Genomic DNA, 24,575 nt, shown 5'->3' with positions numbered 1-24,575 from the left:
CTTGGGAACAGAGCCACTAAACTCGAAGGTGCTGTAGCCAGAAATTCACAGCTGTGAGGCCATATTGAGACTATAGCCTATGGTAGGGGGCCTGCTGAAGACCTGGGCATGGAGAGTAGCAGGGATCAGACAAAGATTAGAAGAGGAGATCGTCAGGATTCAGGGGTGCAGTAAATCCTAAAGTTGGTGACATACATATGGGGCACTATATCCCTGTGACAATGGTAGAGGGATGTATTCTGAGGGCTAGAAAGTGAGAAAAGAGGGACATTATTGAAACTTAGAGCAGGTGACAATGGTTAGGCAAATAGCACCACTTCAGTATCCCTTTAGTTAGCACCCAGGTAGAGGGGTGAAAATCATACCTAGAAGTACTCACATACAAGGACCTTACACACCTGTACTGTCCAACCGAGCAGTAATACATGAGACCCCTAGAGCAGGTGTGGGAGCTACACACCATGTCCACCAGAGAGAATAACAGGGGGACCGGTGTTGCCCAACCATCACGGGAGACCATCACACCATTCCAGAAGGTGATGCAGCGACTAGGCTTCTGGATGGCTGCTGGCCCCAAGGATAAATATGTATGTTGGGACTGAGCGACTTTGCTGGACATTGTCCTGGTAATGGTCACTCAAGTACCTTGATTTGTAGAGTAGAACCTGGACTTATCGACTCCAGACAATAGTTCCTTTTAGAGTAGGGGATTCACTGAATTATTCTAATGCCGATCCTCCGCCATTTGGATTGTAGAATGCCCAGTTGTTCTGTTGCCTAGAGAAACCCCAAGGTCCCTTAGAAGTTCACCTAACAGAACTTAACTATGAGACCCACAAGGAAAAAATCATGTGGCATAAGACCCTATCAGAACATCAGATCTGGAGGCAGGGCAAGTCCTAAAGGATGGTCGAGATTCATTAAACCCAAGGGTGTTATTTGCTGTCTGAGTAGCCAGACATGTATGCAGATCATAGGTGGATCCCCGACAGGAAGACTGTGTAGTGGAATTAGACTTTGCATTTGGGTGTTATAGAAACTCTTTGCATAGACAGTATCCTCTTCCTTGGTGTGCAACTTTATCCTTTGTATGATAAACCATTTCAGAACCACCCTTCTGGCCTGAGGGTTTTCTGTTCTCTTTGTGGTGGGTCTTAGGCAGCCCACCCCCGCAAGACGTATGCACAAGATTCCTTGCTTCCTACCCGCTTCATTCCAAAGTGATGTTGCAATCTTCATACATCAGCATCTCATGCAATTTTCATTTAATGTAATGTTTGATATTTGTATAGTTTGCAACACCAAAGCAGGCATCTCTTTAGCACTGGGTAGGAAGGAGGTGCCAAGGGTGAAATAAACTAAAGAGCAAGAGAAGAAAAGATGTGTTTTAGGCTAGGAAAATTATACAGAGAAGAACTGGTTAGTCTTCAGAGCGTGTCTACACCCAATGTGGTCAAATTTGGGTTGGAAAAACACTGCTTTGAATTTGCAGATTGTGGAGTCCTAATAATGGAAGGATCCATCCTCCCTCCCAGCCCCTTAAGGGAAGTATTTTGACTGGTGTGGAATCCTCAGGTTATGGAAAGCTGAATTTAGGTGTCTGATCAGCTGGTACAGTGGATACACTGTAGTGAGGCAACGTGGTGCCATAATATAGATGGATTTATGCACATTTGTTAATTTGATATGTTGCTTTGTCGGCAATTAAGCATTTTCCTACCCTGGAAAAACTGATCTATTCTCTTCAGGTCCAATATGATGATGGCATCATAGATCTAAGTGCTCTAGAGATGTTGCACTGTTCTGTCCTCGATCCAATGCAACGGTCAATCCAAGACATGAGCAGATTTAGTACCAGTGCAGTCCATTGCCTGATCATAGAAGGGGAGGACTCCCCCACAGGATGACGGACCTTCAATTAATCATCACTATTGCTGTCCTGAACCGTTTTATATTGGATTCATAATGCAAAATAATTGTTTTCTTTTTTGCAGATGTTTAAGTACTTTGTGCAGAGGCAAAAGAAAGTCTACTGGAAAATGGGAACCATTTCCTACTGCATCTATGACCTAACGCACATTGACTCCTCGGCTGATCCAAACTCAGTGCTAGACATCATCACTTCTAGTAGAAACACAAAGGTAAACTTGTTGAATGCAAATGGTGACATCATATCTTGTGGCCGTCTGTTCAGATGTCCTCATACTGAGGCTTAAAGGTTGTCTGATGAAGGATAAATGTCTGGGAAGCCATTCAGGCTTTAAAAAAATTGGCTGCTCCTACCGTTGCTCATCTCCTGAAATCCTGCTTAATCCTCTTAAATAACCATTATCTGGACCAGATTGCGCATAGAAACCATGAAACATCTAAGCACCATATGCCGACAGCTCTGAAGCAGTGGCAGCGCTTTAGGAGCAGTTGTGACCAGGGAGTGGTGGCCCAGGCGTAGGGAGGTCGCTGCCGGAGGAGTCCACCTGCTGAAGCCTGCGATAGCACATTGTCACCTGTGTTGACAAGGGCAGGAGTGTTGGCTCTGGCTCAGGATACTGCTACGATCCGGTGAGCTGGAGGGTCATCTACTGGCTTCCCGGGCTGTCGCTGATGAGGTGGGTGGGCATGCAACCTACAGATGGACGTGGATGTTGCTGGGAGCTCGGGATGCCCGATTGAGGTGCTGGTCCCAGACGGGAGGCACCAGAGAAGCAGGGGCTGGCGTGGTTTGCGACCTGCATCGAGGTGACGGGGCATGCTGCCTGCAGGACCCCCTTTACACTTGGAAGTGTTGTCATCGGATCATGGCCATTGGGGGTGCCGTGGAACTCATAGAGCGGACAACTTTAGAGACCGCATAAGGTGCTATGGGCAGGAAGGAGGGGACAGTGGGGGCTGCTAAGTGAGGTGGGGGAATGGGGGCAGGAGTGGAGATGGGGGGTGGAGAGTGGGAACAGGATGTCCAGAGTTTTAGATGTGAAATGGGAGGCCATGGTGGTGCAGAAAGCCTGGGAAGGAAGGAGAGAGGTGGAGACTGCAGTTGGATTGGCAACTTCCTTGCAGATTTTGAAGAGTTCAGCCGTGTTGTTAGTGGCTCCAGAGATGCAGGCTTGGATGGGGGCCCTTTTCTCGGAGCGGATAGAGAAATTATATTGCCTTTGGAGCAGGCCGCAGGCCAATTTGTCAGAGGATGAACCCGAGGTCTGCCCTGGTGGCTGGCTTCAGGCAGATCCTCATGCCAGGGGCAAGAATGTCAAGGGTGTTAGAAATGGTGAGGTGAAAGTTAACGAGGACAGAGTCAAAGGGAAAGTCAGAAGCAGGTGTGCAACGGGGGATGAAAGGGGAGGCAAAAGCACCGACTGACACTCGATTCATCGTTCGAATGACGGCGAAGGAGACTGGCAGTGCAGGAGGCAGCTCGGACAGCGGGCTGAAGGGACCCAAGTGGGAGGAGAGGAGAGAGTGATCCGACCAGGAGAGGGGGGTGGTGACCTAGTTAGAGATAGGGATGTCTCCAGAAATGAAGGCATCCAGAGTGTGTCTGGCTGAGTGGGTTAGACTGTAAGGCAGAATAGTAAGGTAGAGGGTGTCACAGAGGTCACAGAACCATAAAGTGGCTGATTTAGGAGTGTCGAGGTGGAGGTTGAAGTCACTGAGGAGGAGTTTGGAAGTAGAGGTCAAGAGGGAGGAGGTGAGTTTGGCCCATTCTTAGGGGAAAAGAGGGAAAGGGGGCCTGTAGATGGTAGCGAGGGTGAGTGATGGAGAAGGAGACCCAGAGCCTACATACAAGGCATTCAAAAGAGGTGTAGGATTGAGTAGGTATGATAGAAGCACGGACCCACTTAGATAAAATCAGGGCCACTCCACCTCCGTGCCGATTGGTCCTGGGTTTGGAGAGGAGTTTGTAGCCTTCAGGAAGGAGTGCCTCAAGAGCAGTGATAGAGCTGGCATTTAACCACGTCTCGGTAAGGGTGAGGACATTGAGGTCAAAGTCTTCAAGAAGGTGACAGATGTCAGAGGAGCATTTGACAGCAGAACAAGCATTCAGAGTAGCTAAGCGAAGCTGATTACCACCTTTGAAAGTTTTCCAAGGAGGGGTACAGGGGCATGGTACTCCCGTCGCTGGGGGTGGAGAGGTTAGGTGAGAGGAGGAAGGAAGGGTTGTGGAAGAAGGGAGGCAGTTGATGAGAGAGCGCAGCACCATTCAAGAAAGAGAAGAGTAGGCTGAGAGACTTTTGCCATGATGTGATAGACATTAATGATGCACCTGGAGGATGAGAAGTATGCCAAGGGTACTTTCAGTTAGTACCACCATTAATGGGTGAAGAGAAGAAAGGGGAAAGAGCAGAGACCAAGTGAGAGTCCATAGGTCCGGTGAGGAGACAGAAAAGAGGATGTCAGTAATACTCTGCCTGGAAGTAGCATTGACGTAGGTGTCAGCATTAGGTAGGCCAGGAGAGCTTTTTAAAGTTGTTTTCTTCCAGACTTTGTGAGATAGGTAGGATAGGTGATAGAATCACAGTTAGAATAGATAGGGGAGCTAGAGAGCACCATGTGAGTTGCAGGGGGAGGGAGAGAGAGAGAGACAGACAGGCGAGCTGCACAGTGCACAAATAACTCAGCAGGCGGCCTAGCAGGCAAGCAGGCACAGATGAAGGAGGTGCTTTAAACAGGGTATGCACAATATCTGCTGCAAACCTAATGCTGTGCCAGTGAAGCACAAAGTCAGGTCCGTGCCTGCCAGAGCGAGGCTAGCGCTAGAAGCTCGCCTCCAGAACATGGTTAGGAGGCCACCATCGAAACTGTGGAGTCTTCAGAATGGTTGAGTCCAGTAGTTCTCATCAAAAATAAATCTTCGAACAATCTCAGAATTTGCATTGACCTAAGAAGTCTTAACCTAGAGGTGGTCACCGACAGTTTTCAGCTTCCCAGCATCAGCGTAATTGTGCTCATGATAAAAGAAGGAACCATATTTTCGAGGTTCGACATGCAAGACGCGTACCACCAGATACGTTTGCACAAGGCCTCGTGTCCGCTCATGGCGTTCATCACACCTTTCGGCACGTTCAGTATACACGCATGCCGTTCGGCCTGTCCTCAGTGGCATCAGCCTTTCAGAGGATGATGAGCTCTCTGTTGAAAGGAATCTCAAACGTGTCCTACTTTCAGGACGGCATCTTAGTGTACGCTAAGGACTCAGATACCCACGACAAGGCAATTATGGCGGTATTGAGCAGACTACAAGAAGCGGGCGTCCACCTGCGCCACGAGAAATGTGTGTTCAGCGTAGGTGAAGTTGAGTACTTAGGGTATCGCATCTCGAAGGATGCAGTGAGCCCCAAGAAGAATCTCCTCGAAAGCCATAACCGACGCCCCGGCCCTGTTGTCTGTCTAAAGATGAACTCCGGTCCTTCTTGGGCCTCGTTGAATAGTATGCAAAATTTGTCCCGAGATTCTCCAAAACCACGTCCCCCATGAGGGAACTCCTGATGAAGGGTGCAAACTACACGTGGGGACCCTAGCAGGATGAAGCGTTTGTCAAGATCAAAAAAGGATCCTGCATGCGCGCTGTCTCAAACCCTTCAACCCTGAATGGGAAACATGTATCACAACAGACGCCAGCGCCTATGGTCTAGGAGCCACACTGACCCAAAGAAGGGGTGACACAGAGAACATTGTAGCCTTCGCCTCAAAGGCCCTATCAGTATCAGAGAAAAACTACTCCACTGTGGAAAAGGAAATGCTGGCATGGGCTTGGGCCGTCGAATACTTCAGATCATACATCTGGGGTACAAAATTTCGGTTGGTCACCGACCACAAACCCCTCATACACATGTTAAGCCCAGGCGGCACAAAGACCGCAAGTCCAAGACTGGCCAGAATAGCAGGAAAACTTCAAGAGTACACATACGAAATAGCCCACATTGCCAGGTCGAAGAATGCCCAGGCAGACTGTACGTCCAGGCTACTCAACCAGAATACCACAGGATTCTGTGATTCAGGATTCCTTGAAGATGAATGTGTCGTAGCCTCCATAAGCGATATAAGGAACAGCAAATTCATGCAACTAAGCGAACATCACTGGCAAGAAGAATCTGAGCAGGACGAAGCCCTACGCCGCGTGGCAGTGTGGGTCTGCGAGGGATGGCTGAATGAAAGAGCAGTCCCAGAAGGTCTGCGCCCCTACTGGAAGGTGAGCAACAAAATTACTGCCATGAACGGTCACATTCTGAGAGGCGACCGTGTGATTCCCCCAAGAGGCATCCGAAAAATAATCCTGTGCAGAGCACATTCAGGCCGTTTAGCAAGCAACATGATGAGACGCAGAGTACGCAATGCATACTGGTGGCCCTGCATGGACCAGGACATTCGAGCAATGATTGAAAGATGCCACTAATGCATGAATAGCGACAAAGGCTTGTCCATGAGACAAGCCCCCATGATGCCCACCGAAATCCCGAAGGGAGTATGGCACAAAAAAGGTCTGGACTTCATCGGCCCACTGGACGGCATGTCCACAGAGCACAACTATGGAATAGTTATGTTGGACTACTTCTCCAAGTGGGTGGAGATCGAATTCGCCCCAGACATCACCACGAGCACAGTCATTGAGAGACTCACTGCTGTCTTTCAGCACAAAGGTCTCCCAGAGGAAATCGTGACCGACAACGGAGTGCAGCTGGTGTCCCGAGAAATGGAAAGGTTTCTAAAAAGACGTAATGTCTGGCAGTTGAGAGCAAGCCTGTACCACCTGCAAGCAAATGGGCTAGTGGAAAGGACGAACCGCTTCATCATGGGCGCGCTGCAACTAGCGCATGCTTCGGGCTTTGACCCCCAGCAAGACGGTGAAGGAGGCCGTTGCGGCGCATTGCATCACACCCAACGCTATCACCAGCGTTTCCCCTTTCCAACTGTTGAGAGGGAGTAGGGCGGCGTCCACGCTGGTCCACCCTGGCTTCACCAAGTAAGGGAAGACGAAGACATGGCATGCGAGACATAGTATTCCAAAGTCTCAAGGCAACACAAACTGGGCCACTCAGAGGTCAGCGAAGGCGATCTAGTAAAAATATGCCTCTCCCACAAAGTTACCACGACAGGCTCCAAATACAGACCCATAGAGTTCACTACGAAGGGATCCAACCACATCCGCACCAGCGACAGAAAGCAATGGAACTTGGAAAGAGTGGCCCTGTACCGCAGAAGAGCATCCACCGGTTGCGGAAGCAGGAGAGGGCTTAGCTCAGAAAGAGGCATCCAGCAACCCCCATCATCCCGAGGGCGACACATCGGAGCCACAGCATCATGATGAACTCTCAAGCATGAACCCCCTATCCCCATCCAGGGAACCACGTAGAGAAACAGCACAAGGAGAAGTGGAGAAGTCGACCAACCCAAAGTTCCCCACGTCATGTCTCGAGTTCCAGTTTCCACCTCCGACCAAAGCAGACCACGGCGGGAAAGAAGGAAACCCAGCAGGTTCTCAGACTTTGTCATGCAATGAGCACCTTTCCTTTTCCCACTAAAGGAGGTGTGTGGGGACTTCCCATCGTGAGATCGCAGGAAGGCGATCTTGCGAGATCTCGGCAGAGAACGAGAAGCGCAGAGGAACGTGCAAAGGAAAGAACTTGGCAGGCAGCGTTGCGAATGCACCGCCCCAATGCTGCTCCTGCATCCAGCAAGCTCCAGTGAACAAGAGCCCACACAGTGAGGACCTAAACCCCAGAGCATAATACCAAGGCTGCAGGAAGCCAACTGGGTGCTCTGGGAAAGTGACAGTGGGCAGGCTATGCACACTCTGCCTGCAGTGAGTTACTGTAGGTGCATGTGCACAGCAGTCACTGTGAGTAACGCCCATCCTCATCCCTGGACTATACCTCCCCTAGTTGATCAGTTCTTAAGGTGTATGAATAAACACTGTCTAAAGCACCACCGGTGTCCTGTCCTTACTCAGGCCACCACACTCCGCTCCAACTTCCTCAACTCTCCATCCAGAGCTGCACCTCCAAAGATGTTCACTAGAAATTCCTCCCTGCGCACTCATTACACTACACACTGCCTTCAATCCACTTCCACTGTCCTAGAGGCAGCCCTGCCAAAACTGAACACAAGCACAGTAACTCTGACTTTGCAAAACGGCAAGCAGGACTTTGTATGACTGATCCCTATTTGTCCCGTTGAAACGGTCCAACCGACACATAAAGCAGCCATTAAACATTCAAAACATGCTAAACTCATCAATCTCTCCACCAATAGCTCCACAGAGGACGACCCTAAACAAAATCCAGCCACTCCACTCCCTCTCTCTACCCCAACTCATCCACACATACAGTAATCTTAATTCATCAACAATCACTACCAAAGATGCATCTCCACCAGCTTCTAGCCAGCACTTAAATCCTCTACACAGACAACTGACATCCAGCTCATCTCCACGCATAGCCACTCCCATGCAAAACACAAGCCCTGGCCCTCTCACACACAGTACAGCCACTGTCCCCCTCCTGACATGCACCCCCATTAACGCACGCTCACTGCCAGCCAGGGGAGTTGCTAGGTCTGGAAAAGACCCGGGGCTAAACTGATGTCGGAACTGTTGGGACTGGGGGCTAGCTAGTCTTTTGGCTGTAGCTCCTGAGAATCTATCCGGGGCTACAACCAAAAGATCAGGGGCTATAGCCCCTTTAGCCCCCCCCTAGCAACGCCCCTGCTGCCAGCCCATGCACTTGACATCCATGACCTTATCACTAAACATGACCTTGACACCCTAGCCATCACAGAAACCTGGCTAGATGACTCATGTGAGCCAGCACTGTCCCTAGCCTTGTCTACAGGTTATACTATCTTCAGGAATGACAGACCCTCATCAGTAGGAGGTGGTGTTGCTTTGATAGCCAGAGATGCACTTCTCTTAAGACTCTGCATCACATCCATCGAAGGTAATTCTGACCTCTTAATGCTCAAATTCACACCCTCATCCACCTGCACCATCATCATACACCTCATCTAGGGGCCATCTGGCCGCACTCAAAGCGTCCAATCAAGCCTCCTTCATACACTCCAGGATAATCTAAAAGCCTCTTCGAAAATCATCCTATTAGGAGACCTCAATCTAGGACTACTAGCGACCCACAAGCTACATCTCTATCCAATGCCCTTGATACTCTAAGCTTCTGCCAGTGCAGTACCAAGCCCAGCCACTGCAAAGGACGCACATTAGATTGGATTGCCAAGCACAATTGCCAGGTCACCACCAGCATCACAGCCCCCTGTCCCTGGTCAGACCATTACATCATACACTTCTCCAGCCCACAGCACACCAAACCTAAAACCATACCTAACCCACTATCGGCAGTCATGACAAGAAGCTCTCTGAAGCTCACCATACTAAACATCCTCACCCTTCTAAACACGCCACCTATTAAACCCTTGTTCGAGGCCAACCTCCACTCAATAGTGGACACCTACTCGCCCATCCTTTCCCATGCAGTGAACACCATAGCCCCTTAGCCTATCACAAATCCATAAAAGTCGGACACTCAAACTTCTGGTTTACTCCCAACCTACTAGAACTGTACTCCCAGATATGACAAGCCCAACTAACATGGCTAAAGGACCCAGCCGACTTGCACAAAAAAGACTTTAGCACAATAGACAGATGCTATAAATCTGCCACTATCTCAGCCAAATCTCTTTCCACTCGAGAATCAGTAACACAAACTCAGATGTAAAAAAACATCTTCAGAGAACTTGAAGCTCCTGCCCCACCGCACGCCACTTACCAAAGATGCTGCGTGGTGCTCAGATATCCAGGCAGCATTGCTAGGTAAAATCGATAGCCTAAACGCAAAACATCCCCCTCAACAAACTCTATTCACAGCTACCCTATGGCCACCAAGATCAGCTGCACCCCTCCCCCCTCACAGCATCCACCACACAGTTTAACTTCAGAGACATCTCTGAAAGTGAAGTCCTTAAACTGATGAAGAGCTTAAAACTCCCCAAATGTAAAGGCGACATCTGCCCTGCAACTCTCATCAAAGACTGCGTTGACATGCTAACCCCAGTCATCACAGCCTTTATAAATGCATCTTTCGCTAAGAGCACTGTCCCAATCAGCCTTAAAGAAGCAAGGCTCCTCCTCTCCTAAAACCTAAAAAAAACACCCTTTACCCTGTTAGGCAAGATTGTATGCAGAAAACCTGTGGACAACTACACCAGTCTTGTCCTTTTGGTATTAGGTTTCCCACCTATTGGTATAGGTCTGTATTACACAAGTTGGTAGAGTGACTGAGCAGCCAGACTTATCTCAAGAGGGGTAAATGTGAGCTGTAGAGCTGTCGCATCAAAATCCACACATGCAAGTATCCACATAACACTTACACTCAAGGTTTCCTAGTAAAATAATTATTTCTTTATTTAACTGTCAGTTTTAAATAAGCGTTCTTTAAAAAGTGCAATGTGCAACAATACAATTAATCTTCATAACACGTTCTCAGAATCAAGATAAGCAAGTAGATACTCTTTAGAGATGCTTCATACACACTTCCTGCACCCTGAGCTGACCTCAGTTACTAGGACAGTATTGGCATTTATAGATCACTTTTTGCACCTGGTAAAATTCTGAGATTGTGGAAAAGGGAAAGGTTAGGGAAGGAAAAACGTTAACAGGTTCTCAGAGCATGTGAGCACTTTTCACTCCCCCAATGAAGTCTAGATATAATCATTCCCAGCAATATTAGTTAAACCAATGTATCACCTATGAGGGGTAGTTAGAATCAAAGTCAATGGGTCAGAAGAGTGTGCAGGGAGCCAGGACAGCCAAAGTCAATTTGAACAATGTCTATGGAGCTGAGGCACTTCTGAGATAGCACAAAAGTCTTGCACAAAGTTAGAGGGTTTGTAGAAAATCACTGTTGGGTCACAAGCTGTTAGGCTTGTGAAAGTCAGAACTGAGATCAACTCTTCAAAAAGCAGCTAATGCAAGTCTCAAGTGAGTTAATGCAAGCTACAGACAAAAGAGATAAGTACCCCTTAGTCTGCACAGTACCTTAGGATAGAAGAAGAGGATCCAGCTGGCTTCTGTTCTGGTTGCAGGGTTGCAGTCATGGGTCAAGAGGACGGAAGCCTGGAGGACTCCTGCACTACAGTTTGAAGGTCGTCAGCTACGGGCTCTTTTCAGTTCAGCAGCACTTTGCGGTGTCGGCTACCGGCAAATAGCACCACCGCAGATATTGCACACTTGAAGGACTTCCTTCACACCTTGAGACCAGCAATCTGGTGAGGTGACTTGAGCTTGGGTCTTCCTGCTTCGGGAGGGTCCTCCGGATCTTCCTGGATCTTCGGTCTGGCTTAAAGATGATGCGCGTGACTATGGATTGCTCGACCCCTGGCATGCGGTTCCAGCAGCATCAAAGCAGTACAGTCATTTGGGGAAGGTCTTCCAGCAAAGCTCATCTTGGGGTTAGTTGGTCCCACCAACCCAAGGAAAGAAGTCCTTTCCAGAGCTTCCCTAGCCGATTAGAAAAAGTAGTTTCAGCACAGCAGCAGGCCTTCACCGGGCAGTTCAATGATCCAGGAGGATGCATCAAGCTTCTCTTCATGATTCCTTCGTCGGATGTTTTGTCCAGTGTTTGACTATGTCTTCAGTTCAAGAAGCCTTTCCTTTTATGCAGGTTTCTCCCATTCATGCACAGCGTAGCTGTCACTCACTTAGCAGAGTGGCTGTCCTGTCCTCCAATGACAGCCAGCCAGCCAATCCGCACTGGGTGCATTCAGTTAACCAAGGAGACTAAGGACACGGAGATTCGGGCATCTCCCTCGCTTCCTGCCCTGCCAGACACACTGGAGCCAGAGGTGGGATTCAGTACTGAAGTTTGTCAAAGGCAAAACAAACAAAAGGGTTAATCCCAGTTTGCCGTGCAGAGTAAAGCTCAATAAAGACCTCACTAACAGGAAATGGTGAAAAAAGAAGACTGGGTCATTTTGACCTATTGGTCACCCATGGGTGCGATACTGCAGCTGAGGGTTCAGCCTTCAGTAGAAAAGTACAATGGTGGGAAAATTAAACCACTGCCACCAGCCATTTAGAGTTGTGAGGGTAACATAAAAAATGTTGCATGAGTAAGTAGGAAAAGGGGGCTACTAAGTAACCCCCCCCGCACTTCCACATAAGATTGGGTGTGCTGGGCCTACATAGGTAAAAGGTAAGTAAAGTAAATTTCACTTTACTATTTCTTAGGAACTGTTGTTCACCCAAGAAAAGGTATTTAAGTCTTATGAGCAATCCAAAGGACTCTGCTGTGACACTGAACTGAGGGTGCTTTGTGTCACCATACAAAAAGTAGATGCCTATGGAATTTGTCAGACTCAAAAACCAAAAGGAAATACAGAATCAGATCAAAATAAATGAGTGTTAGCAAAAGGTCTCATTCACTCCAGGATAACAATTCAGAAGTCCTAAAGTCCAACAAAAGAGCTGGGGTCTCTAAGGTTGAAGGGAATTAGCACCGAAATTAGAATTCTCCCTAACAATCCCCTTCCGTTTGAAAATATTAGACCACACAGCCTACCTGCAGGTTCAGCGTTTCCTGAAAGATAACCAAATTCTAGGTATGCGCCAATCTGGCTTCCGCCCAGACCATGGGTCTGAATCTGCCCTGCTTGTCTTAAAAAATCAACTTGACGAGATCACAGACGAGGGAAACTCTACCTTGCTCCTCCTCCTAGGTCCCTCCGCGGCTTTTGACGTGGTCAACCACCGAATCCTTTGTCACCACCTCACCACCCACACCAACTGATCCCCACCTGCCACTGCTTTGATTGCCTCATTTCTGGAAAGCAGGGTCATGAGGGTCTTCTCAGAGATCGCAAACACTCGCCCTCTCCTTTCACCTGCGGCGTTCCACAAGGGTCCTGCATCGCCCCAAACCTCTACAATTTCTTTACCAGGCCTCTCTTCAAAATCCTTGACTCATTAGGCATAGCCTAAACAAACTATGCTGATGACACTCAAATCTTGATCCCGCTATCGGGGAATTGCTCACCAATGCCACCTCTCTTAACAACATCTACTCAACCATACAAGCATGGATGGCAGCCAACCACCTTTGCCTAAACAGTGATAAGACAGAAATCTTAATTGTCGGCCTTCCAAATGCTGTAAAGTCCCTTTACAAACAATACTCTGCTTTTAAGATTGACAACTGCACAATCCCCGTCTCATCAACCGTTGAAGACCTTAGGAGTCTACCTTGACGCCTCACTTACCATGTCCAGGCAAGTGAGTGCCGTTGCCCCCTCAGCTGCCTATTCCACCAAGGTCCTTAACAGAGCCAGACCCTTCCTCACAAAAATAAACTGCCTCACTATCGCCCGCGCTATCATTGGCTTGAAGATTGACTACTGTAATGTCCTCTCCTTGGGCCCTTCAGTAAGAAATATACAAAAAATTACAAGTGATCCAAAACAATGCCTTGAGAGCAGCCCTCCACCTCCCAAAAAGAGAACACATCCCCAAAGCTAGAAGAGAATCACACTGGCTCCCCATCCAAGAGTGCATTACATTTAAGACACTCTCCATTATGCACAAATGCTTATCTAACACAGCTCCCCCATACCTCACACCCGGAATTCCTAAGGCACACTCCTTCAGACCCACAAGGTCCCCCTACACTGACCGCCAAATCATGCCTAAAGTCGAGAGATGTACAGCAGGAGGCTCAAGCTTCCCATACCTTGCTACACAACTTCCCCCAACGGTTAGGGCTGAGAAATTATGCTGGGTGTTTCGCAAAGCTCTCCCAACCTCCCACTCATCCCTTGTTCTTGTACATATTCTTTCAGCACTTTGCTCACCAACATGCATGATACTACCCTCTCCTCTATTTAACTGCTCCATGGTTCTCATTACAGATGTAATCTGCTAACTGTATGACAAAGTACGCTTCCTTGCCTTGTACCTGCAACAGCGCCTCAATGCCTTAGGGTTGTCTGTGCGCTTTATAAATGAAATAAATTAATTAATCTCAAGATCAATACATCATGCTTGCTTTAGATGTTTACAAAAGACAGAACGCTTATGGTCTGTGTTAAGCCTCTGGTAAAAGAGGAGCTTCCAATTACCTCCACTTGAGTTGTGGGTTACCACCTTCTGGGTGGTAAGGTCACTTGCATCACACCGACAAATCATATATTTCTGGTGTTGTCCATTTGGTGATAATGTTGCCAGTGTGTGGCAAGTGGGTATTTGGCATCTTGACTAGATACTACATGTATAAGTGAAAGACAGCCCCCAATTATTGGAGTTAAGATATGCAACAAAATTGGCTAATTCTCTCACTGTACCTGTCCAGACCATGATGACATCATCAATATAACATCACCATAGATAAATGTGTGGCTGTAATAAGGGGTTAACCACTGCAAATAATTGTTCAAATTGGTGCATGAATATGTTGGCCAGGGCTGGGGCAAAATTGCCTCCCACAGCAATACCAACCTTCTGTTTATAAAAGGTACCATTGAATAAAAATGCATTATCATCTAGGGCAAATATTAACAATTCTTTCACCATCTCAATGTGTTCAAAAAAGGAGGCAGACTTGCCCCTGAATATGTAGTTGACACACTCATTGCTAGGTGATGTTGGATGTGATTGACACGTTCCACAAAGCTGTTATTAGAGATATCCATGCCAACATATGCATGCACCAATTTGAACAATTGTTTGCATTGGTTAACCCATTATTTCAGAAGTTCGTCTTCAAAATGTGTTAGGTTTAAATATAAACTGCCTGGTAAGGAGTTGGATAGGTACACAAAACTTTGGAAACTCTTAGAGGAGAGGGTGTAGCAGGTGACTTTAGAGCTTGGTGGAATTTTTTCTCTCGGCAGACTTCTCCTGGGTCAACACTAATGTCCCTCATTGGAAAGACTCTGCAAATGTTGGACCATGAGAGGCGGAAGAGTGATGTGTGACTTGAAGACTTGGGTAGGGAGTTGACTTACTGTCAGTGGAGAATGGTCTGCACCATTGGCCAGGTGATGGATCTTGATCAGCACTTATGCTATTCCCAGAAGCAAATGTATTATGCATTTTACTGGATACTGGATAGGATGCGTTGGTGTGGCATGTTGGATAATAACCTTCGTGGCACTTGCAGAGGGCAATTTGTGGGGTGCCCTAGCGCCATGCGCCAAGTCACCAGTGGATGAGTCAATATGAAGGCGATCAGTGGATCCGTTCGTAACTGGATTAACTTCTACTAGGAGTCCAAAGTCACATCATACACAAGGGATCCCGTTATTTCCGTAGAGTCATTGTTTATGCTGGGAAGTGAAACCTAGTTCTCTTAGTGAAATGTTATTGGACTCTCCAAGAACCACGCAATTCTGGACTGAGGTTTTGTACAGGATTAATTTAGTACCAAATGTTGACATGACTCTAAATCCAGAGATGGTTTTGTTACACATCCATGCACGACTTACTGGACTAGGTAAGGTACAAAGATTGTGGTTTGTTAGTGCTTGGATGGTTGCCAGAATTAAGGTTTTACGTTTCCAGATGTGTGCTGTGAGACCAACATTTGAAATCTTTGTTGAGGCATTGTTACTTCAGTCAAGAATGGCAAAAGAGCAGTTTAAGATGTATAATGATGAGTATGATAGCATTTGGCGGTCATTTGTTGAGCTGTTGGCCAGGGGTGATTACTGACTGTGATGGGGGCTTGATTGTGCAGATGTTCCTATCATTGATTCCCCTGCTCCCGCTTCTCTCCATCTGTCTACCCTTCACTTTCTCTTCACTCTGAGTGTTGTGCATATGTCCACGAATGTTCTCTCCTGGTGTGAGTCTTGTTTTAGAGAATGCGAATATATACTGGATTTTTTGCCATTTCTTTTGCATTGATATTCAGCATATATCTGCTATGGCTATATTTCTTTGCTGAAGTTTCTGTTTGCTGTGTTTGATGAAATAACACATTTTTAACATAAACATATGAGGGGGTTGTCTTGGGGGAGATTTCTAGGCTAAAGGTGCCAGAACATTTTAGTTCCTTGTTGCACACGGGCTTTGCAGAGAGAAGGCAAACATTCAGATTAGCAGCCATATCCCTGAGGATGACCAGGTATCTCACTTTAAACCACTTTGTAATGGGGGATCTATTGTAAGCATGTGGTAGACACTGGACTGCACGAGGGACATCTCTCTGTAGGCTCCATTGTAATATTAAATATCATTACAAGTTAAAAAAGTGAGAAGCCTGCAGGCCATGACTGTCTCGTGGTGATCTTATTTAAGAATCGGATCAAATTCTGGGTTTCTTTGTTCTCTAATGGAATTAAGGCAGTTTTTCTCACCAGTAGTGCCCCAAAAACATGGCCAATGGCAGAAATAGTGGCCGTTTAAAAAAAAAAAGGCTTGCGCAAAAACCCTGAGGGTTCCCCCAATATCTCTTATCAACTCTGCCTTAAAAGTCATGGGTCTTTTGATACTATTCCACGTAGAGAAACGATGCATAGGAACAGAAATGTTGGCCGACAATATGAGCTAAATTAAAATCGTGAAATAACAGAAGAATTCTTAAACCTCCATTTGTTTTAAGGAATTATACAAGATTGGCCAATAACCTGCTTAGTCTAAAATGTATGAACAGCCTTTGATCTTGTTGACATGCAAATCCCATGGCAGGCATTAGATATCTTATTCCTTGACAGAGATTGTATAGAACAACTTTACCCGAATTTGGAAGGAGCAGTCAAGGTTTGCTCAAGTGGAGAACTGACATCTTTCTCCATTATACCCAGAGGCATTAGGCAGGGACATGCCCTTGCCCTACTCGTGTTTACTGTTTAGATTGCTGGGCTGGGAAAGCAGCTCCAACATGTTACAAATGATGTCCCAATGATAGCAGGAAGCCCTCTCCCCCCTAAATTATATACAGACAGTACTGTGTGAATTGCTTGAACCCCAATGTCCCTTGAGCACTTGGTCACTGGGTATGGAAGCTATATGGCAGAGAGGATGCAATCAATCAATGTTGCACACTCTGCTATAATGTGTGCATGTGTGATGAACAAACCTATAACAGTATATGGGCAAGGGCAACAAACCTGCAAGAGGTAGAAGAGTGAGTATGTTGGAATGAGGTTCTCTAAAAACGTAAACTGGAATGATATGATATGGCATTTATAACGTGCCTATACACACATGTTTCAAGGCGTGACAAGGCAAGTGAGGGGGAACAGAGGGAAGACAAAGATCTTACTAGACCAGGTGACATGGAGATCGTGCAAGTGCAGGGGAGGGGGGGAAGGGAAAGTGCGGGGGGAAGGAGAGGAGGCAGTGCAATACATAGGATCAACAGTAATAAAATAAATAAAAACAATAGGTAAAGTGTGGCCAGTTAGTGGAAAGTGCCGGGGTAAGTGAGACATCAAGTTTCAAGAGCTGGGGGGACTGTCGGGATACAGAAACAGCCCCCAAGTGCAGGTGTGCAGCTGGCGGGTGAGGGGACCTGGGCCCGAGATCAGAGAGTAGCCAGATGACCAGTGCAGTTTCAGTTAGGAGTTCAGCAGGGAAGAGGAGGAATGATAAAAGAAGCAAAGAGGAAGGCTTGAGGTGCTTCCAGAACTGGAGATGGTTCTCCTCAAGTTTCTGGGAGGCAGGGATGCTGTTCCAGAGGGAGGCCCCAGGTCTCACAGTCCTGTTCTGGATGAGTTGCAGAGGGCAGATGGCAGAAGCAGGCAGATTTACAAAAAGGGTTTGCTGTAGTCCAGCCTAGAGAGAACCAGAGCTCGGAAGAAAGTGAGCTTCTGGTGGAAGGAGAGGAAAGGAAGTATACCTCTGAGGAGGTGCAGCTGGTAGTATGACTTCTTAGAGACGTAAGAGATGTGAGGAGAAAGAGAGAGAGTGGAGTCGAGAGGTTTTTAGCCTCACTGGTGGGAGAAGCAAGAGGGCCAATAGAGGCTGGCCAGTGAGCGACAGGAAAGGAGGGAGCAGGTGTGCTGATGAGGAGAATATCAGTCTTACTGTGAATGCACATACACAAACAACAGTTGTGTGAGCAATGCAATCAAGCAGTATACGCTGACTGTGTATGCACATTATGAGAAGTCCAACTCAAGGGTGATATTGAATGTTTATAAATCCTGGACATTGGGTCAGATGAATTATGAAAGTAAGGTCTTGGGTAGGAACAGATGTACTTTCTCAGAATTAGACTTGTGACTGTTCCTACGTAATCTATGAATTGTTCCCAATTCAACCACTAATGAGTGAGGATTTATTGAAGTGGGCATAACACAAGTACGTCTGACTTTGAGAGTAGCCCCAGCTGCAGTTGAGTATCAAAGTTGGGCAAACCTGCAGTATCTTTGTCAAAACGAATAATTGATGATTATACTCAAATACAATTTGGACACCCTAGTCCGTTGTTAAATCATATCCCCAATATTCTGGATGAATTAGCTATTCAGATTTATTTGGCAAAAGACCTGATATTAACACATTTGCTAAGACTAAGAGAGAGATGGTTTCAGATATGCCCTTCAATACCCTCTGTTATTTGGCACCTGACGGAAATTAACATTCATAATACAATACTGGAAATATGAGCAGACACAAGTAGGAGGTGTGATTTAAGAAGTAATTAAGATCAAGTTTGTTTCATTTCATTTAAAAAGGCTTTATTCATTTTGAGACCCTTAGCACTTTTCATTCAGTAAAATCACATACAAAGTAATTCATACATACTAAAAGTGAATACAGATTCAACAATTAAAATAAGAACATCTTACAATGTTTCATCTTTACAGACTAAAATCATCACATTTTGAGGAGAGCAAAGCTTGCAACCTCAACACAAACTCAGTTCATTCAATTGAAACAATACCCCTAAGCCTCCTTCTTAGTTATCAAGTGCGATGAACGTACTTTGCAGAGGCAAACACAACTTTCCCCTCAAATGTGCCTATTAAAAACTGCTTGGGTTCATGTGTATTACGTAATCTAAATTCGCTCAATAAGGCTTTTAAATATATGCGCCTGAAATCTAAGGAGACAGTACAAATTAGCCTATAGTATGTCAATGTTTCATTAGCTAATCTGCAAAGAGGACACAGGCCAGACCTCGAGGAGGACCAAGTGCAGGTACATCATGCTGTGTGTAAAATACCTAGCCTTAACAGAATGTAAAGTGATCCTTCATAGGGTGGGTGGATTTCATCTTGAATATTCTTACAATCAAGTTAAAATCTGTGGTCTTTGACCCGTCTGAAGAAACTTCAACATTTAAAGCATATCTTCCCTGTGTATCCACCGTAGATTGTGAGTCACATTTGGAGTATAAACTAGAGCAGCCCATTAGAAGGTTTGTGACCAAGGCTCGATGCACTCCTTTCACGTATGGATGGTCTAAGCTTAGGAATGGATGTGATTTGGCCACATGAGATAGCACTTTGCATTTGACCCTCTTCCGCTTTAGATGTGTTGACTTGCGAAAGAGATATCTGATGCCTGTCCTGAAATGGTTTGAGTTCGTCCACTTCAAGGTAGCATTATATTGCATGCTTCTGCCCTGGACAAGCCGCTAATCTGGGCTCTGGGTATCTTACTATATTTTAAATATGCAAGGACGTTGTTTTTTACTGCTTGATGATATTTTTGTTAAATGGTATGGTAACCTTTATGTATCTGCACATTACATTTTTGTTTATTGATTTATATGCAATGATTACATTAACTGTTAAGGTTGTTTGTTGTATACAGATCAGTCATGAACTTCTTTAAAGTGATTATGGTAGTTGTACATGAAAGGATCATGTGTATAGTTTTATCGCGGTCTGCTGAATAAATTTAAATTGATTGAATGAAGCAATGCCTGCTTTGAAGATCCATCCAATGGAGAGATAACAAAAGGAAACGCAATAACGTACAGATGTAGATCTAACGCCTGGTTGGCTCAAAGCATGATCTCAGGGCAGGTCAAACACAGAGAATATGTAAGGAATTGCCTCAAATTCAAATTTCACACCTTGATGGTTGGCAGCCCATTGGCTGGGGAGCAGCTCAACCTCAGTCCATCATACAGAGAACCATCACTTTACGGCACGCTCCCATGTCTTTTGCATCTGGACATTACATGAAGTTGCCCCCATCACGGCTGCACTTTTACAGATGCAGGCAACATTGTCTGGCCGTGGTCCTGGACACAACAGAGATGTCTTCCTGGAACCCGCTGCAATAGGTAGACATAGGTGGCAAACACCCTATCTGGCCAGCTACCCAAAGTGGCACTGCAGTTGGGCCTGAGATGAGCTGCAGTTGGCTAATCTGGGGAGTCAGCTACTGTTCACTTTTTCTTTACTGACTACTCAGGGGGTTAGAATTCATACCACCCGTGTCTGCCCTGGATTTCTTTTCAGTTTCACCCTATGTTGTAATACTCTAGATTCCCACTGCTGTCTACTCCTCAATGTCGGTCCTAATCATTCTGCTCCTTGGCATTTATCCACTATTGCCTATTCTGAGGTGTAGTCCACTGCTCTCTCAGCCACTGTGACCTGCTGCCCACAGTTTACTGCTCCTGGAAGATTACCCCTCTCTATTTCTCACTCTTCATCTCCCTCTCTCTCTGTATCTCTCACTCAACTAACTAGGAACAGGTGCTAATCCAGGTTCACCTCCAGGGACCCTAGCCCACCGTGCGGTGATTCAGATCTTCTATCCATGGTAGGCCGTGCAGAGGCACACCACATCAGTGATATGATGATGGAGAGACCAGATGGATGCTCCATTTGCCCAGTTGGCCCACCACAGACTTTCCCCCACAGAATCATGCTCAAAAGCAACTTTCTAATACCTAATAAGAATACCAACTAAGCCACCCACACACAACAATCAAATACCTCCTCCCGACAGATGTCAAGCACAAGAACATTACACCTCACCAAATAAGTTATGTCCACAATCCTGACTATTGTACCCTTGTGCTACGGTCTCACAGAACCTCAACTCTGGTTACTGATACCTCATGTGCTCTCAACACTAACCACTCAGAAACAGACCCGCACATAGTACAAATGTACTCGTGAATTGCATGCCTCAACACAACAGCAATGCTATCTTGCATTTACCCTGTATCGCCATTGACCAAACCTAGCTTTATGTTTCTTGTCAGAGTCCATACGCTTCAAATTACCATGCAAACTGTAGCAGAGTGTGGTATGAAAGCAAACAACATACGATAATATGTGTGTACTCGTGAAGGACCCCGGAGCTAAGTCTCAAAACTGAGAATTTCTGGATTCTCTCTAAAATGTATGAATTGCTACATGTATGTAGATTAAAAGGGAAGAGGCCTTTCTTTTACATATTTAAAAATGATTTGGTGTAGATTTCCCAGGATTGTTTAACTAATCAATGCAATCATTTAAAAAAAAAGATATTTTAGAGTGTCCTCATTTAATAACACTGATGCTGATGGGACCAAACCGTATCTTCAAAGTAATGTCCTCTGTTGGATGCATGCATTCAGTGAATCTCCTGCTAAATTTTTCAAACATAAACAATGTATATTTTCTTTTTCTTAGACAATTATAAAGTGTGGACTCCAGCGTCTAACCACAGTAGAAAATTGCACTCTGTTTCTCCTTTGTTCTTCTCACAGCTTCCATTTCTCTAGCCAATCAGCAAGCTTGGAATGGAGGCTCTAAATTCTAAGCTTCTCTTTGGGCACTGGTCAAGAAACCATGGCCAAGCTGTGTAACAGGAAACCTCAAGTCATGATGCCCTTTTTACTGCTTGCCCAGGCTGTGATAGTGTTAGAACCCTTACCAATGTGCTCTGTTGTGTGCTCAGTGAGCTTCACCCTCATTAGGGCACTTGACTTTGACTCAAGACCACCAACTTGGGTAGTGGTCTCCTACTATAGCCTCATAGACCGCAGGAGGGGTAATTATCTTGGAATAATGACCCACCAGCAAGTTATGGCCTGAGGTGAGACCAAGGGTCGTAAGTTGGAGAAGAGTCAATATCCCAAGCGATAATGACCCCTCCTGTGGTCTATGACGCTATTAGCACTTAATGGTAGTAGCAATACATGGTTTGGCACTTTGGTGTTGAAGTAAAAAACGCTACTTTAATAATGAAAGTACATTGACAAACTGAGTTAGCAAATTAAATGTAGATTATTTAGTATTAGCCCCTGGGGAGGAGGGTGTTGCCAGCCTCCCAGCAAATTAGGAGGCTCAGAATGGGAGCTTTACAACATGGAAAGGCCCCTGCTCCGAGTCTCATCAGTAGCGGTAAGCCACCATCTTCCCCTTTGGTACTCGGGTAAGAGCGCTACTGCTCTCCACTGGATCCTCTTCCCCATACCCCTCCTTTTTCATATGTCTAACTCGCTCCGACCCCCTGCCCCACTTACCTGGTGCTCCCTTGTGCCTCACCGGCGCCAGGGACACACTGTGCTCCTGGCGCATCTCGATCACAGCATGGCCGCCATGGAAAGGCAGAAGGGGCTACATGTAGTTCCCTTCTCCCTCTACCATGGTGGCCATTATGGTTTGTAGTTCTTTCAAGTTGAGAAACGGCAAACATGCTGAATGTTGAAGTTTCATTAATCAACTCTATGGATTTGTTTTAGAGGACTTGATCTATGCTCCGGACTTTGCAGTAATCAAAGGATTTGTTTTCTGTTTACAGGTCCGGAAACTTCTCAGTGTCACCCCAGTCAAGGAATTGTTGAATGAGAAATGGAGATCTTTTGGGTATAAGAACTTCATCATGTGGATGTGCTGCTACATCGTGTACATTGTGGTCTTCACCATCGCCAGCGTATACCGACCACTGAAACCTCTGCCCCCTGGAGAAGGCGATAACTTCACTATCATGAGACAAATGACCATGGCAGTGAGTACATTCCCTCATGCTTGAGCGCATGCTAACATGGAGTAAGGTTACTGCACTCCATGATTCTGGGTAAATATATGATGTTTGCTTGAACTGAGAAATCACATGTGGATGTGGTGTTAAGTAAAATACTGGTATACAAATGTGTGTGTTTTAGAAAAAGCAGCAAACATATTTTGAGACGCATTTACAAAGACAATAGATTGGCCCGGTAAATATGAATTGGGATTATGTGTCTAGGTACTCACACCATTCACCAGCAATTTGCATCATATTCCCAGAAAGTACCATTGTTTTTCAGGTAGTGACATAATGGGCTCGGTTATTGGTATGACAGGTAAACAGATCCTGCCATCAAAGGGCCAGGTATTCACACCATTTCCGTCTTGCACTCAAACCTCAATTATTTGCGCAATTGCCTTCTATTCTCAGGAACAGAAACTATTGTCACTGACAGGTGTGGTTAGCAGATCCATGCCAGGTTCCATTATGGCCAGTTAGAGTAGCAAAACCAAATTCTTTTATGTCCGGTTAGCTAAAAAGTGCCATGAACAACTACGCTCAGTTAACATAGCACAGTCAGATTCCAATATTCTAAACTGGCACATCAATCTAATTTTTAATTTTGCGCACTTCACACTGTAAGGCCAAATACTATCATGCCCATTGGCAACATCAGTGCCAGATACCATTATGCGAAGTTAGCTGAGTACGGCCACATTCAAGTATTCATAGTTATCACATTCAAGCCAGTTATCATCATGCCCAGAGTGCATGTTAATCCCAGACTCTAGTATGCCCAGTTAGCACTTCAAGAAAACAGCGCATGGTGAATGTATGTATGTGGAGAGGGTACAGCGTATATTTAATGTTAGAGACGTGTGAGAGTGAGACATGCTGGGTTGGTGTATATGGACAGTGCGGTCTGGCATCAACAATATGGTGCACGATTGTGTGTGTGGATGGGCTGTGTGTATGCATGAAGTGCTTGGGTGGTGGTGGTATGCATGATCAGTTAAGTGCTGGGAGAAGTGTGCTTGTGTGTTGAACAGTGCTAGACGCATTGCATGTCTGCAGTGCTGGAGTTAGTGTGTGGTGTATTATAGTTAAGTGAGAGATTGGGGTATAACTTGGGTAGGGTGCGCTAAGACCCTAGATTATAGGTTTGTTTGTTTATTAATTTTTATTGTGCGGCAGACCCTGAGGTATCAGGGCGCAGTGTTACAGGAAGACTTTCAGCTTAGGTTATGCATGACATTTATACAGTTTAAAGGTAAAGAAATACAGTTACATATTATCACATAAAAGGAATAAGAAGTACAGAAGAGGAGCACTCTACGAGCATCTTAATAGCAAATCTCAGATATCTATTTACAATTCGAGAAGGTGGGTGACACGGGCATTAGTGATCGTTGACTTTAAGCCAAATGATACAGTTGTGTCTGAAATTCATGTATGGTTGATCTGCTCAAAGGTGTGGAGGCATGGAGTTCCAAAGCTGGGTGGCCTTGACAGAAAAGCTTCTGCCTCCGACCTTAGGTAGCTTAAATCTAGGGACAGTGAGGCAATTAGTGTTTGCTGTTCTGGTGGGCCTAAGCAAGGATTTTCTGTGGAATCTTTCAATAAGGTAACAGGTTGCAGCATTATTCAGACATTTGTAAGGAAGTGAGGC

At 45.9% G+C, this 24,575-nt stretch overlaps 1 protein-coding gene across 1 annotated transcript in view; it reads left to right on the top strand.

The window, feature by feature from the left end:
* The window catches only part of LOC138491791 (transient receptor potential cation channel subfamily V member 6-like), a 372,724-nt gene that overhangs the window by 199,061 nt on the left and 149,088 nt on the right, over positions 1-24,575 (top strand). The window contains exons 7-8 of the mRNA XM_069618499.1: positions 1,995-2,141; positions 22,697-22,903. Of these exons, the coding sequence (XP_069474600.1) occupies positions 1,995-2,141; positions 22,697-22,903 (354 nt within the window). The remainder of the gene's footprint in view (positions 1-1,994; positions 2,142-22,696; positions 22,904-24,575) is intronic.

This window comes from Ambystoma mexicanum, chromosome 10, assembly GCF_040938575.1.
Source record: "Ambystoma mexicanum isolate Mex_15411 chromosome 10, UKY_AmexF1_1, whole genome shotgun sequence".
NCBI lineage: Eukaryota > Metazoa > Chordata > Amphibia > Caudata > Ambystomatidae > Ambystoma > Ambystoma mexicanum.
Note: the sequence above shows the minus strand (reverse complement) of the source record. Positions and strands in the feature narration are given on the sequence as shown.